Source organism: Pygocentrus nattereri, chromosome 17 (genome assembly GCF_015220715.1).
Source record: "Pygocentrus nattereri isolate fPygNat1 chromosome 17, fPygNat1.pri, whole genome shotgun sequence".
NCBI lineage: Eukaryota > Metazoa > Chordata > Actinopteri > Characiformes > Serrasalmidae > Pygocentrus > Pygocentrus nattereri.
In genome coordinates, this window is record NC_051227.1 from 15,315,279 (window position 1) to 15,335,027 (window position 19,749).

Here is a 19,749-nt window from a genome sequence, read left to right on the forward strand (position 1 = left end):
GCTAACATGACTCTTGCAGATAAATAAAAACAAACTTTTGGCTTTTTACACATATCAGATCTGGGATTTGCTGGAATTTATGACATGATGTGATGCAGAAATTCAGGAGAGGGTGGATCCTGAGACTTCAGCACTGAGAGGTATAATTGACCTGATCCGCCTGCAGCCCCAGTGAAAATCATCAGTTTTGGAGCTGGAATGGAGATCAATAAACACTAGTGTGTTAGCGTCATCCAATCCCTCTGCATTAAACCACTAATTTATTAATGCATATATTATTTATATTTAAATGCATGTATAATGCATATTGTAATTTATTATAATTTTTAACAAAAAACACCAATTCTCCAATGTTTGGTGCATAAAATGTCTCAGCACCATCACTACTACCACTACTACCACCACTACCACTACTATTACTACTACCATTACCACTACTACCACTACTACCACCACTACCACCACTACTACTACCACTACCACCACTACTACTACTACCACTACTACCACTACTACCACTCCTACTACTACCACTACCACCACTACTACTACTACCACTACTACCACTACCACCACTACTACTACTACTACTACTACCACTACTGCCACTACAACCACTAGTACTACCACCTCTACTACTACTACTACTACTACCACCACTACTACTTCTACCACTACCACCACCACTACTACCACTACAACCACTACTACTACTACTACTACTACCACTACTACCACTACAACCACTACTACCACTACCACCACTACTACTACTACAGCTACTGCTGCTACTACTACTACTACCATTACTCCCACCACTACTACCACTACCACCACTATGACTACTACTACTACTAGTATTATTACTACTTCTACTACTACTGCCACCACCACCAATACTACTACTACTATTATTACTACTACTATGACTACTACCACAACTACGACTGACTAAGAGATGTAAAAATGAACATTTCTTCTCTTATTTAGCTCTTCAGGTGGATGCGTCTCAGATTAGACTAACACATTGACTGGACATAGCAGAGGATTCTGCATCAAACCCACTGGCTGTTACACTCTGGTAAAAACATGCTATGACCTCATTTCCAATTTTAACATATGATTAGACAAACATGCAGGCTTTGCATTCTTCACGTATTGTTTTTATATAAGTCTAGAATCGTTAGTATAAATTAGGCTGATTAATTTTATGGCAGCAATAAAGAAACTGTAACTGGAGGGAGGTTTTTTTTCTTAATAGAAAGGAAGGAAGTCAGAGCTGGACGTTAAGGCGCTCCCCCATAATCACACTAGACAGAGAATATGCTCACAGACATCTTCACAGCTCAGCTCCAGGAAAGTGATGAAAGTTTGAAAATCCCCAGAATGTAAGTAACATTTTCTTTACTGTCTGCATTCTGCTTTAAAACTGTGAGGAACTGTGTTGAACCCGAATATTCTTGATTTTAATGGTCTAAACACAGCTCAATGCAACCATTTGGTCACTGGGGTCAGTGTATATATGAGTTGATTGGTGGTTGGTGGCAGTGGTCAAGATGAATTGAGTTCAGTAAAATGCAAAATGCTTTTCTTTCTGTTATTATTGATACATAATGAAACCAACAGTGTCAAAACTGCAGGTCTTTGATAAGGGATTTCCACAACAAGAATTAAGATCAAACCAAAGCTTTTCTTTTAATCCTGTTTCTTTAAACCTAGTTTAAAAATTATCAGGATTACATTTAAACAAAAAACTAAGTGCTGTATTATTTTAATAGTAAATCTAGATTCAATTTAATCCTGTTGCCCCAATACTCTAACTTCAGAATTAAACTTTATTCAGGGATTAAACTTCCAGTTTAGATGGTTTAATTTTACAAAATGTGTTTAACAGACTAAATATGCAGGTGACAATGTGGTAGTGTTGAACTAGTTAATTTAGGCTGAACTGTTGGCAGCTATCTAACAGGCTAACAGGCTGATCTAATAATATTCAGCGCTAGGCTTTAGATTTTACCCCTTGAATGACCAGAGCCCACCAGTGGGCCCAAAGTTTCACTGCACACTTTGGCTGCTTTTCCACCATTGAGCTAAATGGTTTTCAGAGTCGTACTGGGCCGTTCCGCACTGGTCTGGACTTGTGAGACCAGTTACAGTTTCGGTTTCCATCTGTTCTCTCAACATGCTCTCATCTTCTTTATACTCTAAACAGGTGGTATTTGAGCATCTGTTACTGGAACAGCCTGTACTGCGGTGGGCTTCACCTGTAGCCGGATAACTAACATTAGCATTAGCACCACCTGGCAGGGTCCCACTCAAAGCACCACAGAACATTCTATCTTTTTGTCACTTCAGCAGCAGCATTAATCGATTTTGTGCTCTGAGGTGAGTCTTTATCCTCTAAACGGGTGTTTGTGATCAGCGGTTTGCTAGAAATGAGCACATACTGCAATGGGAGGTACCATGCACGGTGTTAGCTTAGCCTAGCAGGCTACAGCTTGAAGCTCTACAGAACAGGTTCGTTTATAGATATAGTTTATCATCTATGTTTAATGATAGCAGAGCACCAATTGGTGGAACCAAACCTGCACTGGGTGTTTGAATCTCTTCAGCTATGCCAAGTTAACTAGGAGAGAGGAGCTGGCTAACATTAGCTTAGCTAATTAGGCGGTTCCAGCTCCAGACACCAGAGAAGAGGTTTAATTTCACTGCGTTGCAGTGAAAAAGAGGCCTTCTGTAACCTAAGAGCAGCTCAGCCAGTTTGCATTGAAGGCCCTGTAGTTACTGAATAATAAGCCCATCCATCCATCCATCCATCCATCCATCCATTATCTTCCGCTTCTCCGGGGTTCGGGTCGCGGGGGCAGCATCCTAAGCAATGAAGCCCAGACCTCCCTTTCCCCAGCCACTTCCACCAGCTCTCCAAGGGGGATTCCGAGGCGCTCCCAGGCCAGCTGGGCGATATAGTCGCGCCAGCGTGTCCTGGGTCTTCCCCGGGGTCTCCTCCCAGGTGGACTCGCCTGTGACACCTCCCGAGGGAGGCGTCCAGGAGGCATCCTAACCAGATGCCCGAACCACCTCAGCTGGCTCCTCTCGACGTGAAGAAGCAGCGGCTCTACTCCGAGTCCCTCCCGGATGACTGAACTTCTCACCCTATCTCTAAGGGAGAGTCCAGACACCCTGCGGAGGAAACTCATTTCGGCCGCTTGTATTCGCGATCGTATTCTTTCGGTCATTACCCAAAGCTCATGACCATAGGTGAGGGTGGGAACGTAGATCGACCGGTAAATCGAGAGCCTTGCCTTATGGCTCAGCTCTTTCTTTACCACAACAGACCGGTAAAGAGCCCGCATCACTGCTGACCCAGCACCAATCCTCCTGTCAATCTCCCGCTCCCTTGTACCATCACTCGTGAACAAGACCCCGAGATACTTGAACTCCTCCACTTGAGGCAAGAGCCTATCCCCGACCCAGAGAGGGCTCTCCACCCTTTTCCGCCTGAGAAACATGGTCTCGGATTTAGAGGTACTGATTCTCATCCCAGCCGCTTCACACTCGGCTGCAAACCGATCCAGCGAAAGCTGAAGTTCGCGGCCTGATGTCCCCAATAGGACCACATCATCTGCAAACAGCAGCGATGTGACCCTGAGGTCACCAAACCGGACACCCTCCATCCCTTGACTGCGCCTAGAAATTCTATCCATAAAAATTATGAATAGAATCGGTGACAAAGGGCAGCCCTGACGGAGTCCAACTCTCACTGGGAAAGAGTCTGACTTACTGCCGGCTATGCGAACCAAACTCCAGCTTTGTTTGTACAGGGCCTGAATGGCTCGTAGCAAAGAGCCATGTACCCCGTACTCCCGAAGCACCTCCCACAGAATACCCCGGGGAACACAGTCGAATGCCTTCTCCAGATCCACAAAGCACATGTGGACTGGTTGGGCAAACTCCCATGAACCCTCCAGAATCCTGGAGAGGGTGAAGAGTTGGTCCAGTGTTCCACGACCAGGGCGGAACCCGCACTGTTCCTCCTGGATCCGAGGTTCGACTATAAGCCGGACTCTCTTCTCCAGTACCCCTGCATAGACCTTGCCAGGGAGGCTGAGGAGTGTGATTCCCCTGTAGTTGGAACACACCCTCCGGTCCCCTTTTTTAAAAAGAGGCACCACCACCCCAGTCTGCCAATCCAGTGGCACCGCCCCCGATGTCCACGCAATGTTGAAAAGGCGTGTCAGCCAAGACAGCCCCACAACATCCAGAGCCTTGAGGAACTCAGGGCGGATCTCATCCACCCCTGGAGCCTTGCCACCAAGGAGCTTCTTAACTACCTTAGCGACTTCGGCCTCAGTAATGGACAAGCCTATTCCCATGTCCCCAGACTCAGCCTCCTCACTGGAGAACGTGTCGGTGGGATTGAGAAGGTCCTCAAAGTATTCCTTCCACCGCCCAATGACGTCTTCAGTCGAAGTCAGCAGCACACCATCTCCACTATATTCAGTGCTAGTGGCACACTGCTTTCCCCTTCTGAGTCGCCTGACGGTTTGCCAGAATCTTTTCGGAGCCGACTTAAAGTCACTTTCCAAGGCCTCACCAAACTCCTCCCATACACGGGTTTTTGCCTTGGCGACAACTGAAGCCGCAGATCGCTTGGCCTGTCGATACCTGCCAGCTGCCTCTGGTGTCCCACAGGCCAACCATGTCCGGTAGGACTCCTTCTTCAGCTTGATGGCATCTCTCACCTGGGGTGTCCACCACCGGGTTCGAGGATTACCGCCCCGACAGGCACCAACTACCTTACGGCCACAGCTACAGTCAGCCGCTTCAGCAATGGAGGAACGGAACATGGCCCATTCTGAGTCAATGTCCCCCACCTCCCCCGATATCTGGTCAAAGTTCTGACGGAGGTGTGAGTTGAAGATCAGTCTGACAGGTTCTTCTGCTAGACGTTCCCAGCAAACCCTCACTATACGTTTGGGCTTGCCTGGTCTGACCGGCATCTTCCCCCACCACCTGATCCAACTCACCACCAGGTGGTGATCAGTTGACAGCTCAGCTCCTCTCTTTACCCGAGTGTCCAAAACACATGGCCGCAAGTCCGATGACACGACTACAAAGTCAATCATTGAACTGCGGCCTAGGGTGTCCTGGTGCCATGTGCACTTATGGACATCCTTGTGTTCGAACATGGTGTTCGTGATGGACAAACTGTGGTTTGCGCAGAAGTCCAAAAACTGAACACCACTCGGGTTCAGATCAGAGAGGCCATTCCTCCCAATCACACCCCTCCAGGTCTCACTGTCATTGCCCACGTGAGCGTTGAAGTCCCCCAGTAGGACAATAGAGTCTCCAGGAGGAGCACTTTCAAGCACCCTTCCCAAGGACTCTAAGAAGGCTGGGTACTCTGAACTGCTGTTCGGTGCATAAGCACAGACAACAGTCAGGACCCGTTCCCCAACCCGAAGGCGTAGGGAAGCTACCCTCTCGTCCACCGGAGAAAACGCCAACATACAGGCACCGAGTCGAGGGGCTATGAGAAGGCCCACACCTGCCCGCCGCCTCTCACCATGGGCAACTCCAGAAAAGAATAAAGTCCAGCCCCTCTCAAGGAGATTGGACCCAGAGCCCAAGCTGTGTGTTGAGGTGAGCCCGACTATATCTAGCCGGTATCTCTCAACCTCGCGCACCAACTCAGGCTCTTTCCCCGCCAGTGAGGTAACGTTCCAAGTTCCAAAAGCCAGTTTCAGCAACCGAGGATCAGAACGCCAAGGCCCACGCCTTCGGACACTGCCCGATCCACAACGCACCGAACCCCTACTACTGCCCCTCCCATTGGTGGTGGGTCGATGGGAGGGGGGACTCATGTAACTCCTTCGGGCTGGGCCCGGCTGGGCACCATGAGTAAATGCCCGGCCACCAGACGATCGCTGGCGAGCCCCTCCCCCAGGCCTGGCTCCAGGGTGGGGCCCCGGTAACCCTGTTCCTGGCAGGGTACACAAGTCCTGTTTTTGTGTCTTCATAGGGGTTATTATGGATCACACTTTGTCTGACCTGTCACCTAGGACCAGTTTGCCATGGGAGACCCTACCAGGAGCTTTTGCTCCAGACAACATAGTTCCTAAGATCATTCAAGCACGCAAACCCCTCCACCACGATAAGGTGGTGATCCAAGGAGAGGAATAATAAGCCATAGTATGTAATTAGTTTGAGACTTTAAAGGGGTTAAGAAAAATGTTTACAGTAAAACCGCAGAATAACTGTAGAATAACATACAGAACCCATCCATCCATCCATTTTCTAAGCCGCTTCTCAGTCAGGGTCGCGGGGGGTGCAGGAGCCTATCCCAGCGGTCATCGGGCGGCCCCCATGAAACATAGACAATAATTAGTGTGCAGAGTAATGTAGTTGCTGTTTGTTTATACTGCCGGATCCATCATGGCATACAACTAAAATGAATGGATGTTTAAGGCTTTAATGACAGATTTGTTTAAAATTAAATGGTGCAACATAATTTAAAATAAAACCTAGATTAATAAATCATTGATAAGCTCTAAAGCCTGTTTAATCTTTGTTGGTGTAATCCACCTTCAGTCTCAGTGTTTTAGCTGCTCTGAACTGTAGCTCATGTTGCTGTAGAGGTAGAGGTGTAAATTTTGGCTGAAACTGAAACGTTTCTGCACAGTGCTGTGTGATGGTTTGTGGTTTTGCTCTGTTAACTGGAAGTGTTCAGACAGGTTTGTAGCATTAGCCACTTTTGTAGAAGTTGCCTAGATGAGTGCGTAGCTTAGAATTATAAAGTATGTTCAGAGTTGTACACTGACCAGCCACTTCATTACATTTTAACACTCACTGTCCATTTGATCAGCTCCACTCACTATATAGGAGCATAAGAGTTACCCTGTTCTTCAGTGGTCAGGACCCCCATGGACCCTCACAGGGCAGGTACTATTTGGGTGGTGGATCATTCTCAGCATTGCAGTAACACTGACGTGGTGGTGGTGTGTTTGTGTGTGTTGTGCTGGTCTGAGTGGATCAGACACAGCAGTGCTGCTGGAGTTTTTAAACACCTCAGTGTCGCTGCTGGACTGAGAATAGTCCACTAACCAAAAATATCCAGCCAACAGCTTCCTGTGGGCAGCGTCCTGTGACCACTGATGAAGGTCTAGTACATTAGTTTCCTGTTTATCTTTTGTTTGTTTCTGTTTTTCTGTGTCCATCTCTTCATCATGAACTACATTAAAACACACAGCTCATACTTGTCTCCTGCTATCTTGACTCCTTTGTCCCCAACACAGAACATAAAAGTCAATTTTCTGTTTGTACTGATCAGGTCAGGTGGAATCATGTGCTTCAGATGTGGAGTCCTGTCACTGATCATTCTGCTGTTTATTCCAGGTAGAATTATTCTGCTTTCACTGAACTGCTGTGTAATTTTGCTGAGTCCAGTGTGTTTAATGTTTAACAAAGATTACATTTACTACATTCTTAGTAACACATGTGCTGTGTAACCTGCCTTTATAAAGTCCTATGCTTCCTGCTTTATATCACATACATAAGCATATTTAAATATTTAAGTACTTTATTATTGTTAATGTGGTGTCATTATTACTCATTCACCACCTAAGCCGCTTATCCTCATGGGTCATGGAGCCTATCTCTGGACTCTGTGGGCGGAAGGCAGGATAAACCCTGGGCAGGTCACACACGCATATACACACACACACACACACACACACACACACACACACACACACCTAAGGGCAATTTAGTATCCCCAGTCCACCTGACTGCATGTCGGCGCTACTCACTGTGCCACCCAGCTGCCTGTTATTCTTTGGATTATTATTAATAGTCGTAGCATAAATGATTTTTTCTTAATAAGGTACAGGGCAAACATCATATAACAAATAATTATTTTCAAAACAAGATGCATTGAAATGCTCAACCGGGGATCTTGCCCAATCTGGCAACAGCACTGAGTGCAGGCCTGGTGTCAGACGCAATGCCCCAGTAAACCCTTTATTATTTTACATGCATCTATGGGGCAGGCGAAAAAAAAAAGACCAACGTGAAACTAAACTTCGTGCGCGCTGCTTTTGCTGCAGGGTTTGAATGCATCATGCTGTGTTGGCTGCATTTCAGGGATGCGCTGTATGATGTAGAAACAGCTGATTTCTTAAATGGGTAGAGTTATGCATATTTGCTGTAAATGTGGCTCTCCTCTTACTTTTTGTCACCTCCTGTCAGAATGGTTTAAATTATTAATAAAAACAAGATCAAAGGCAGTTAATAGCTAAAGCTTTTTACAGTTATACAGTTAATATTTATTTACAGTTACTTTAAAAACAGCAGAACATGGCCTAACAAACTTCAGATGCTAATAAGACTAGATGTATTATAATTGCAGTGAAATGTGATTTTACACACATATTTATCATATAAGGCCAATGTGACAGTTTTACCAGTTCTTGTGATTGAAGGTTCAGACCCATTCGTATGTAGCAGAGACAGAAGAGCTTCATCAAGATGAAGGGCTGCAGTTACTGAGAGTAGAAATAATCAGAATTAGAGTCAGTTCTACAGTGTAAGTCTGTGAGGAGCTCAGATTGGTGAGATATGTGTTTCAGTTTCAGGTTCTCTGGGTCAGAGAGTGACCATGTCCTGCAGGCCTCAGACTGTCTGCGCTCTGAGAGAATCAGCAGTGCACCTGATCTGCTCTTATTCACCCACCATCAAACCTCAGCAGATCTTCTGGTTCAGCCCCAAAGAAAGGGCTAAATGGAGGAATGAGGACGATCCAGAGGATTTAGCTTTAGACTCAGACTACGCAGGACGAGTGAGATACACTGACACTCAGTCCGGCTCCACTCTCACAATAACAGACCTGAGAGAGAGAGACTCAGGAGAATATCAGCTCATGGTCATCACAGGAGGAGGAGAGAGATCTAAGAGCTCGGCATTCAGACTGACAGTTACAGGTAATTAACTAATTTAGTTTTAATGTTGAATTATTTATACAGCGGATTTGATAGAATATTCCTTGAAATTGAAGTGATAAGACATCATAGTGACATATAGCATATAGAGTCGTGTGCACAGTTCAAATGATGTTTTTTTTGCACATTTTAATACACACATTGTTTATTTACTGAATTTAAAATGTGGCCTGTACAAATGTTAAGACACATTTTACATTTTATGTTTTATTTATGTTAAACTCTAAATAAACAGAAACTCTAAATAAACAGAAACATTTACAGAAATATTTAAATGCAGTACCGTTACTAGCATCAAAATGACCTACATCACTTATTCATCACAGTGAAATAATTATGTATTACATCAACTGTTAAATTATCCTTTTGTTTTTCATGTATTTATTTCACCAACTCATTGCTATTTTTTACCTATGCATAATTATTACATTACTTACCTTTTCATTTCATTTTCTCTTCCCTTGTTCTTCCTTTCTACCTTAAACTGCTATTACTGTTCCCTTATATTACATGATGCATTGTAATGAATATGCTAGTTAACAGAAAATATTCTAATGCTTGATGACGATTGTTAAGAGTAAGAAAAGAAAAAAAAACAGTTAAATACTACAGTGGCTGTATTTACAGTCAAAGATTTCTGCAAATCTGATTGAATGCATTCTGATTATAGATTAAGACTGAGGTGTTTTATTCTCACAATCTGATAGAAAATCTGTTTTCATGCTCACTACAAGTAATTTGATCCAACATTACCAGTCCAGTCAGAGTGAGATGAGCAGCAGTGAGCAGTGCTTGTGTTTTTAATAGCTTTAAAATAATGTCAGACTCAGGAAAACGTCCTTCACATGTCCTTATTAAAGAAGGCCGAGAGGAAGACATTGTGTTCTGAGAGACATAAGCTGGACGTCCGTCCCACCGCCGTCTTAAAAGATCAAAGCATAAACTTCGTCTCCTCTGCAGACCAGTTTCTGCTCCGCCGTGTTGAAGGCCATAAACTTTTTACTATACAGAACGGACTAAACTTTCCGATGGGGAATGTAATCAGATACAGGCGTTTACACAGATATTATTCTTCTATTTAACTGATTATTTACAGGATTACCCACCTTGTTCAACTGGATGTAAATTGAATTCCAAGCATGGACATATCCTATTCTGATTGAGCTGTTAGCCAGATTATTCACCAATTATTAGGCTGCATGTAAAAATGGCTTATGACAAACTCATTTGAGTTACAGATCTACAACCCTGTTTCCAAAAAAGCTGAGACATTGTGCAAAGTGTAAATAAAAACAGAATGCAATAGCGTACAAATCATGTAAACGCTCTTTTAAACCCTGTTTGATTAAAAATAGCACAAAGACACATATCAAATGTGGAAAGTTAGAAACTGTATTGTTTTTTAAAAAATATATGCCCATTTTGAATTTGATGCTGGCAACATGATTTCACAAATCAAGTCCTCGAGAGCCACATTCATCAACACCAAACAACACTGCAACCATGGAAAGGGAAAAAGGTTCAATAGAGATGTAAATCTTTGCTTTTGACTGGATCGTTAAACTCAGGCATTAGACGTTTTCACCCATTTTGCTTAATGTTTGAGCGCTGGAATGTGAGGCTAACTGTAACTCAAACAGCTCACATATAACTTGATCTCAAGGTTCCACAATTCTGCCATCTACTGGTCTTTATGTTCTTCTTTGAAGTGGACGATTTTCAAACAAAGAAAGATTTTAGATCGCTCTGAGTGCAGATCATTCACTCTGGCTGAGTTGGGTTGTGAACTCTCTGCCATCAATTATGAAGTATGCATTACTTTCAACTGGGCCTAAAGTTAATCTTAAATCATAAAGATGTTTTGTGACGTTGTTCAGCCCAGCGGCCCAGACCCATGTGATACTGCTTTGTTTCGCACTTGAATAATAATTTTCATAATTAAATGTGTTCATTTTTAACAATTCAATTACATAACTGAATTTAGAACATTCAATGACAGCCCTAGTAACTAATGTAATATATTGGACAGAAGCATATGTGGGCCTGTACTCAGAGGGAGGCAGTAATTAGTGGGCTGGTAATGTAACTGTAAGTCATGCAAACATAAGTGGCAAACAGATTAATTTAATAAACTTAATAAAATGTCATGTCTGAGACAACACAGCCATGGGCATGGCATGCAGACAGCTAAACTGGGGCATTCGTGGGCTGGAGGTTAGGGATCTGGCCCTGTTAGGGATCTTGATTCGATCCCCAGGGCCGACAGTCCATGACTGTGGTGGATAGGGCTGCCCACCGCTCTGGGCAAGTGTGTGCTCACTGCCCGCCTAGTGTGTGTGAAACACCTCTAAAATCACACTTGGAGCCTAGGTTTGCAAATTTGCACTAAATACTTTTAAGTGCAACCGAATCCATAAATCAAGCACTGACCTGCCTTTTTATAAATGACACTGTTTGCAACACTTATTTTCTGTGCTGCAGTCACTTGTTGACTTACACGATTATAATAATTTATCATTTATCAATACGAAAGCATTTTTGTAAAAAGAGCTGTATTCGAACATTTGAACACCTCTAGTGAAATTCCAAGTTGTTGTTGATTTTCTAACTGAATATAAATAAATGCATTAAGTCCTCTGCAGGGACTTAAATATGCATTTAAAAATTACAATTTTCTGCAAATGTTAATGCACAGTTTGTATTTACTTGCTGAGTTTAACATATTGGAAAACCTTATATTGAGTGTCTCTAATAACTGTGTAGTTTCACATGGATAACATATGCAACAACACTGTAACTACTGGTGATTTAGTCAATGTTACAGTGTTATGGATTACAGAAGTACAGCCTCATGTAATTACACAAGTGTATCTTCTACACAGGAACTTTCCTGTAGTGCAGTGTTAAAGTTACACTTTATAATAAGTGGACAGTTCCTGTGTAGTTGATATATAGGTACTGTGTAATAATGGAGTGGTAATATAGACACTGCTTTACTGGGCAAATGCAACACATTTAATAAATGTCCTAAAAGTGAAATACATTTTAAGATGAGGGCGCCTCTGCTGTTTTGTCACATTACATAATGGTTTAAAGCTGAAACTGCTTACAGTGTCACAGCACTAGCAACATAAATGCTGTCTAAATGTTAGGAAAGCTGGCAGATCCAGTGTTTTAATATAAGTTATTACACACTTCCTTTTACTGCTGGAAAAAAGAAACTTCTAAAAAAGCTGCTGTTCCATGTTGTTGTAATAATGTTATATTTGTGTTATTACCCTTGTGTAATTACATGAAAGAGAATTGGCTGTAACAACTATTAAGATATACTTGTGTAATCATAAGTTGATCCACGTGTGTAATTACATAAAGTGTACTTCTGTAACAATGACTAAATCATTAGTAGTTACATTGCTGCTGCATATGTTATTCACATGTAGCTACATGGTTATTATAGACACTTAACAAAGTGGGGCCAATAAAATAAAACAGGACATATATTTGTTTTGCTTTCTTTTCCCCCACAATGTTAAAATGACCAAATAAACAGTAACTGTGCATTAAAATGTGCAGTTTTTTATTTCAAGCCTTCCAACATTCGTCTCCCCGACTGGACAGACCAACTTTACACCCTAAACATGAAAACTGGACATCTGAGGTGTGAAATGCACTGATGAGAGTTTAAGTTTGTAGCTGGTGTTACTGAGAGTCACAGAAAGTGCAGCTAACTTCTAAGACTGAACTCTCAGCTTTACACCAAGCATGGAAATAAAGAAAGGTCAAGAGTGGACACAGTAATTACTGGAAAAATGTACTTTATTTTCAGTTTGGAGCTTCTGTTTAATGTTTTGTTAAATAGATGTTTTCTGCTTTTTTCCTGATGCTGAAAAGTGAATCATTTGTACTCGCTGGGTGTTTTGACTGCAGGTTAAATTAATGAAGAGCGGTCTCTGACTTTTACACAGAAATGTACATGTTTGTTCTTCTGTATCTATAATATGATTTCTGCTCAGACCTGCAGGTGAGGGTGGATCCTGACACTGTACAGCCGAGAAAACTGACCTGTATCACGTCCTGCGCTTTGACTTCTGCATCTTATTACTGGTCTAAAAATGGAGGAAGAATCAGTGGGAAAACCAACCAGAGCACTAGGGTTTCATCCAGTGATCCTGGCAGTTACTCCTGCTCTGTTGTCACAGGAAGCCATGAAATCTACTCCAGCAGTGTGTGTGAGTACGAGAGCTGTTTATAACTTCATATTTATGACCTGATTCAAATAATATGGTAATATTTTATGTTTACAGGCATTTTTGGTGAGAACTGTTGGAATGTGAGCTACTCAGACAGAAGACTGTGTGCTGTGGAGGGATCATCAGTGGACTTTCTCTGCACTTACTCACATCCCAGTCATCTCACAGTTAATGAAGCTTTCTGGCATTACGAGCCTGGAACGAACCCGAAGGATCTGAGTCTGGACGAGCGGTTTGCTGGTCGAGTAGAGTTTCTCGGGGACAAACAGGGAAACTGCAGTCTGAGAATGAGAGACGTGAGAAAGAACGACTCTGGAGAATATCACTTTAGATTTGTTACCAACACTGAAGCATTCTTTGGTAAACCTGGAGTCATTCTGAATGTTACAGGTACTTCTCCTTTTTTTGGTGGGTTGTGGGCTATGTGTGCACTGTGGGCTTAGAATTTTAATATTTTATATGAATTCATTGGAATTTTGAGAAACTGAGGATAGAATTAAGTTTCCTATCTTGATAAAGTCACTGAACATTAAAATCCTACCTTATTTGTAAAAATCCATTTTCTGGGATGGAACAAACACAGATGGCGCCCTTTAATTTTGAGGGCTCTTAATTTGAATGTACACCAGATTCGACACACTGGCATCGTGTAAGTGCAGCATAAGTAAAGCCAAATACTGGGCGTCCAATCTACACTGCCTCCAACTCAGCACCGCCACGTCACAGCTTCAGGCAGGAATATCAGCTATTTTCTCATTTTTCTCTAATTGAACAGTATCAGAGAGAATGTAGCCTTCACTGCTCTGCAAATACCAGACCACCACAATCAACACATTTTAGCAGATTAAGATTTTAAATAGAGTTGTGAACACTATTGAAACTGTGAGTGAAAAATAAGCAGGACATTAGGATTTGTGGGGGTTTTTTGGATGTTAGACATGCATTTCCATCAACTTGTGAAACTCTTGTTCTGACTTTGTTATACCTACTGACCAACTGACAAGCACATTCTGCTTATTTTATTATTTTTATGTGACAGATCCTGTTTCTCTGTTTCAGCTCTCCATTCAGAAAGGCTGTAGTCTGTTCTGCTCTCTCTCTTCCTTTTAAAAGCGCTTGTCTCCTCCTCAGTGCAGCTCTGCCTCTCCTGCATGCTCTATGAGTTTGTTTTAAGAGGGAAAATCTGTCACATGACACTAAAATAAAATATTACCTGCAACTTATGTGACCATAGCCTACATCGACAAACTATTTAAAGCGTTAAAACATTTTCCATTCTAAAAAATCATTTGGATGGAAACTTTTCTACTGATTAAAATCGAAGCGTGTCTGTTTCATCAGGTGAAACACTAAAAAGACTTCAGAAATGCCTTTGATGTAAATTAGCCTTGATTGTGTTGAGAATTAAAGTTGCTTCTGCTAACAAACCCAAACTGCAATAGAACCTCACCAAACTGTTTCAGATGCAAACTCTCTTCTCATTAATGCTTAAAATGTTTGAAAAGTAGATACATATAAAGGACTAATTCAGAATACCTACTACAGTGTAGCACCACACATCATATACATTTAATTTATAAGTATTTACAAATATTTTCTGAGTCGAATCTACAAAATTGAAAAAATTTCAGATGAGAATTATTGAGAGAAAAGCACTTCAAACTGAGGTTTCATAGTGTATTACATAATGTATATAAATACAGTACATAAATAATTGAGAACAGGAATAACAAAAACATTAAAATGCTCAAAAAGAAATGAGAAATAAAAGAGGACATTTATTAAACCTGATCAAAATTTTCACCACATCAACAATAATTGGCATCAATTGATTACATGTGCATAACCCAATAACTCTGTCACATGGAAGCTAGAAATTCTAAACCCACAATATGTCAGAATATGAAGTTTGAAAAATGTGAAAAATATTTCTCTATTTTCAGACCTTCAGGTGAGTTCAGGTCCAAGCAGTCCATCACAAAGTCAGACCATAACACTGTCCTGTAGCTCCACCTGCACTGTGCCCAACAACCCCACTTACATCTGGTCCAAGAACAGAGAGCCTGTAACCAACAAACCCACCAAATACAACAAGCTCTACCTGGAGTCAGCGAGCAGTGAAGATATACGCCAGTATTCTTGTGCTTTAGGAAGCAGAGGTAGGTCAACATGTACTCAAGAGTTGGGCAGAATACTATAAAAAGTATTATCTATAAAGTTTTATATATGTATATATACTATGAAATATTATAGTTTATATTTATTATATTAGTATAAAAGTAAAAAAAGTAAATCTGATTGAATTCACTCTGTTCCACTGTACCTACCACATTACTGGTAAGTAGTTTTCTTCATGTCATTTTTATTTAAACTGTTAATATGTAAAATATCTGCTTATCATTTGAGAAGTTTAGAAGTTCTCAACTTTTTTTCACTCTCTTTACCTGCTTCATGCTAGCTAAGCTAATGCTAATCAGCTCCTCCCTCCTAGTTAGTAGCACCGTTTAACATTTATCAGTTGTTAGATGGATGAAAATCTATTGAGGGATGTAAATGTGTACTGTGTTCACTTATTTAGTGACCATGTAAGCAAACTATTCTTTTTTATTTTTTGATTGTGAAATAATGCAGAGTGGAATCAAAAAATCACGATTGCTTTGTCACTTAATGCTTACTTCACTTGCATCACACTGGGTTGAGTGCTTTGTACAAATAAGTCCAAACTACCCTTCAGCTCAGACACCTCCAGACACAAAAGCCATTGCTGATATGTACAAAGAAAGATACAAAGTTAATGAATTTCAATACTAGTACTTAGATTAGTGCTCACTTAGTGGCTTCACAAAGACTCTTCAATTTGTAGACTGCAAGAGAATCCACTGTTTGGCAACAGCATTGGGTCTCATAGATACTGTATGCACATATATGTATTTATTCACAATAGATGTATTAGTATGCATTGTGTGTCTATTCGTGTGCATATGTGCCAAGCATAGTATTCTGTGTTCTGCTCTCTGACTTTTGTTGTTCTTGACAATCCATTAAAAGGTACAGCAAAAATATGTCATTTAAATGAAGCAGTTTAATGTTATGGATGATCAGTTTTTACTCTGTTCTGGCAAATGCAATACCACAGCAAAACTATGCAAATCCATGCAAATCCATAATCATAAGGCAAACAGGGTGAGAATACTGAACGATGAAAGACTAGAATTACTATACTTTGCAAAAACTTTAAAAAAAATTATTGCATTGTTCAATAATGTATTTTCACTCACAATGTAAAGCCAATAACATTTGTTTATCCTCAGCTTTTCACCCACTGTAATTGATTGGGTTTCAGAAGGTCTAGAACGCAGTGAAATGCTGATGCTCATCGCTGTGACCATTGTGGCCGTAATAGTCATTGTAATAATCATTGGATCAGTGTGGAAGTGTTTTGTGGTCAGGAGGAGGAGAACCGCAGAGCGAGACATGGCTGTCCAGGTACTGATATATTTTACTTTCTACGTTTATGAACATAAAGATAAAGTAAGGCTTGTGAATAAAGACTGAAACTGTTCTCCTGATCTCTATCTGAAAGACTCCGAAGCCTGGAGACGATACATACACAGCTCTGAACCCGGTTACCATGTCCTCCTCAGATTACGACACTCTGACAGTAAGTTTGGTGTGTGTGTGTGTGTGTGTGTGTGTGTGTGTGTGTGCATGTGTGTGTGTGTAACTATTAATATGCAGAGTGTTCAGATCCATGTTTTCTTCTGTAGAATGTTACAGGCGCTCCCAGTGACACATACTCAACCCTCAACCCTGCAACCCTGGCGTCTGATTATGACACCCTGACAGTAAGTCTGCAGCGGTCTTAAAAGGGGTGTTTATTTTGCTCATTTTAGAGGCTTGATTTCATTATTTGCAGTTTTTATTCATGAATACATTTTTTTAAAGTACACATAAATAGTAATGACATTGTTCACACTGAGTCTGAAATGATGTGACTGAAAGGCTGCATAAGGTTTTAAATGGAGCTAATTGTGTTTTCTATTCTGCAGAATGTGCTAATAAAAAGCCAGACAGTGCCTCATACGCTTTTAAGATTGTGTGCAACATATTATTAAATCTAGAAAAACTAACTTCATCCTTGGTTTGGCAGATCTGAGTTTAATGTTTATAGCCTATTAATAACATATTGTTAATAACTGTTTTTTAAGTTTTAAGACTTCATTTTTTACAATTATATATATATATAGTGAGCATTCATTATCTCTCTAAGCTCTAATGTTCTTTTATTTTTCAGCATTGTACTGGCTCTCGTAATAATTGGCGTTGAATCCTACATTGTTATTATGAGACTCTCAGGGTAAGTGTACATGGTGTATATGCATTACTCAGACTTTTGTTAACTTTTTAACTGGAGCGCTCATTAAATCAACACTCTTTTCCTTTCTTTATTGACAGACAAACTCAGCAGAGACTGTACATCACGTCTGCATTTGTATTTATTAAGAAGATCATTACAGATATTCTGGGTACTTTGTATCACTTTGGATTCCATTGTGTGCATTTTATAAGCCACCATTGATAAGAGTGTCTTCTAAATAAATACATTTAAATATATAATTGATATATGATAATGATAAAAGCTCTGCAGATAACATTTCATATATGTATGAAATAATCTCATCACAATTACTAAAATCTCACCATAAACACATCTCAGAGCCCTGATTGCTAAAATCTGCAGGCAGCCATTTGGGTTTTCATTGAATTCATTCATACAGTTTTCATACAATTTCAGCTGCCATGTTTATGAGCAAAGAACATAAGCTGTGCAACATTTGCCAATTCAGCATATTGTTATTTTTGGAACAAACCATTTCATCTTATTTTTATAAATGTTTATTTTTTATTTTAAAATATTTGTCATTTGAAAATAATAGCTGTCCTTTATGTTGTGTGAACATTTTATGACAAATGGACCAATAGAAATGCTACAAAATTACTCATAACATCTTTACATAAATTCACACTATACAGCCAAAAGTATGTGGGCACTCCTAATTACTGAGTTCAGGTATTTCAGGAACACTCATTCCTAACAAGTGTATAAATTAAAGCACATAGTCATGCAGTCTCCATAGACAAACACTGGCAGTAGAATGGATCAAACTGATGAGTTCAGTGACTTTAAACATGGCACTGTTATAAGATGCCACCTTTGCCACAAGTCAGTCTGTGACATTTCTGCTCTGCTAGATCTGCCCCAGACTACTGTAAGTCCTGTTATTGCGAAATGGAACAGGAAAAACAACAGCTAAGCTATGAAGTGCTAGACCATGCAAACTCACAGAGTGGGGCTGCCGAGTGTTGAAGCGAGTAGCACATAAAAATCTCCTATCCTCTGAAGCCAGGTCTTCTTGTTTATCATCAGTGTCTGACCTCACAAATGCTCTTTTGACTGAATGGGCACAAATTCCCACAAACACACTGCAAAATCTTCTAGTCACAAAGGGTCATATTAATTCCCACAGTTTTGGAATAGGATGTCCAAGATGTTCATCTATGTCTATGGTCAGGTGTCCACATGCTTTTGACCACATGTTGTAGACTGAAAGTTTTTCCATTAATAAACATGAATATTTCCTTCTATATTCCATTTAGCTTTTGATATATTCTTCTGTTTCAGTGCTGAATGTTTGATTCTGTTTTTCTGAACATCATATTGAACTGCATTCATGAAACAATAAAGAGGAATGTATTTTCTGCTTTTCATACATTTTAAAGGTTTATATTGTTCAGTTCATTTTCTATAACCTTTGTGTAATCTAAAGAACAGCCAATAGTTCTATATTCTTGTAATTCTATAAAAAAATGTAAACCAGCCAAAATAATCTTATACATTAGTGCTTATAGTGTATTTGTGCAACTTGCAGACAAGTTCATTCTGGTTCTCTGGGTGGATTTTTGGTTAATAAACTAATCAAACTGATAACATGGTTCACGGAAGATGCCTCCAAGGATGATTAGATGGCCAGTTGGCCATCTCACATTGTTGCTTAACATCATTATGTAATTCATTTCAAGGCTGATGTAAAAGGTGCCATGTTGCAAAGCTGACGGGAAGTATTGCCGCCTCACAGGCTGATTAGAAAGTTTGGAGATTTGATTGGAGACTGACAGAAAACACCATTGCCTTCCAGGGTGATTGAAAGGCCAATGAAAATTTACTGTAATTTATTTAATTAGATGTTTCCAAGGCTGGTGTGAATACTACTGATAGGATAGACCAGTACAATGTCTCTCAAGAATGGTCCTGGTAGTTCCCTGCCTGCACATTTTAGTACTTCTCCTGCTTTAACACCCACTTTTACTCAATAATGCGCTGTTAATGAGTGGATTAGTTGGATCAGGTGTGCTGGGAGCAGGCAAAACATTCAAAAGTGTAGGACAAAGGGCCTCTAGGACCAGGGTTAAGAACCATTGAATTAGCACATCAACCAGTACTT

At 40.7% G+C, this 19,749-nt stretch overlaps 1 protein-coding gene across 1 annotated transcript; it reads left to right on the forward strand.

Annotated features, from left to right (window-relative positions):
* Window positions 1-53: 53 nt before the first annotated feature.
* Window positions 54-18,114, forward strand: LOC108417295. The gene is made up of 13 exons (XM_037546608.1): window positions 54-140; window positions 991-1,081; window positions 1,262-1,388; window positions 7,331-7,395; window positions 8,628-8,978; window positions 13,010-13,225; window positions 13,301-13,636; window positions 15,190-15,405; window positions 16,590-16,732; window positions 16,830-16,907; window positions 17,014-17,091; window positions 17,541-17,603; window positions 17,702-18,114. Exons 3-12 carry the CDS (start codon window positions 1,324-1,326, stop codon window positions 17,571-17,573), a joined length of 1,581 nt encoding a protein of 526 aa, XP_037402505.1. The 5' UTR covers window positions 54-140; window positions 991-1,081; window positions 1,262-1,323; the 3' UTR covers window positions 17,574-17,603; window positions 17,702-18,114.
* Window positions 18,115-19,749: the final 1,635 nt, after the last annotated feature.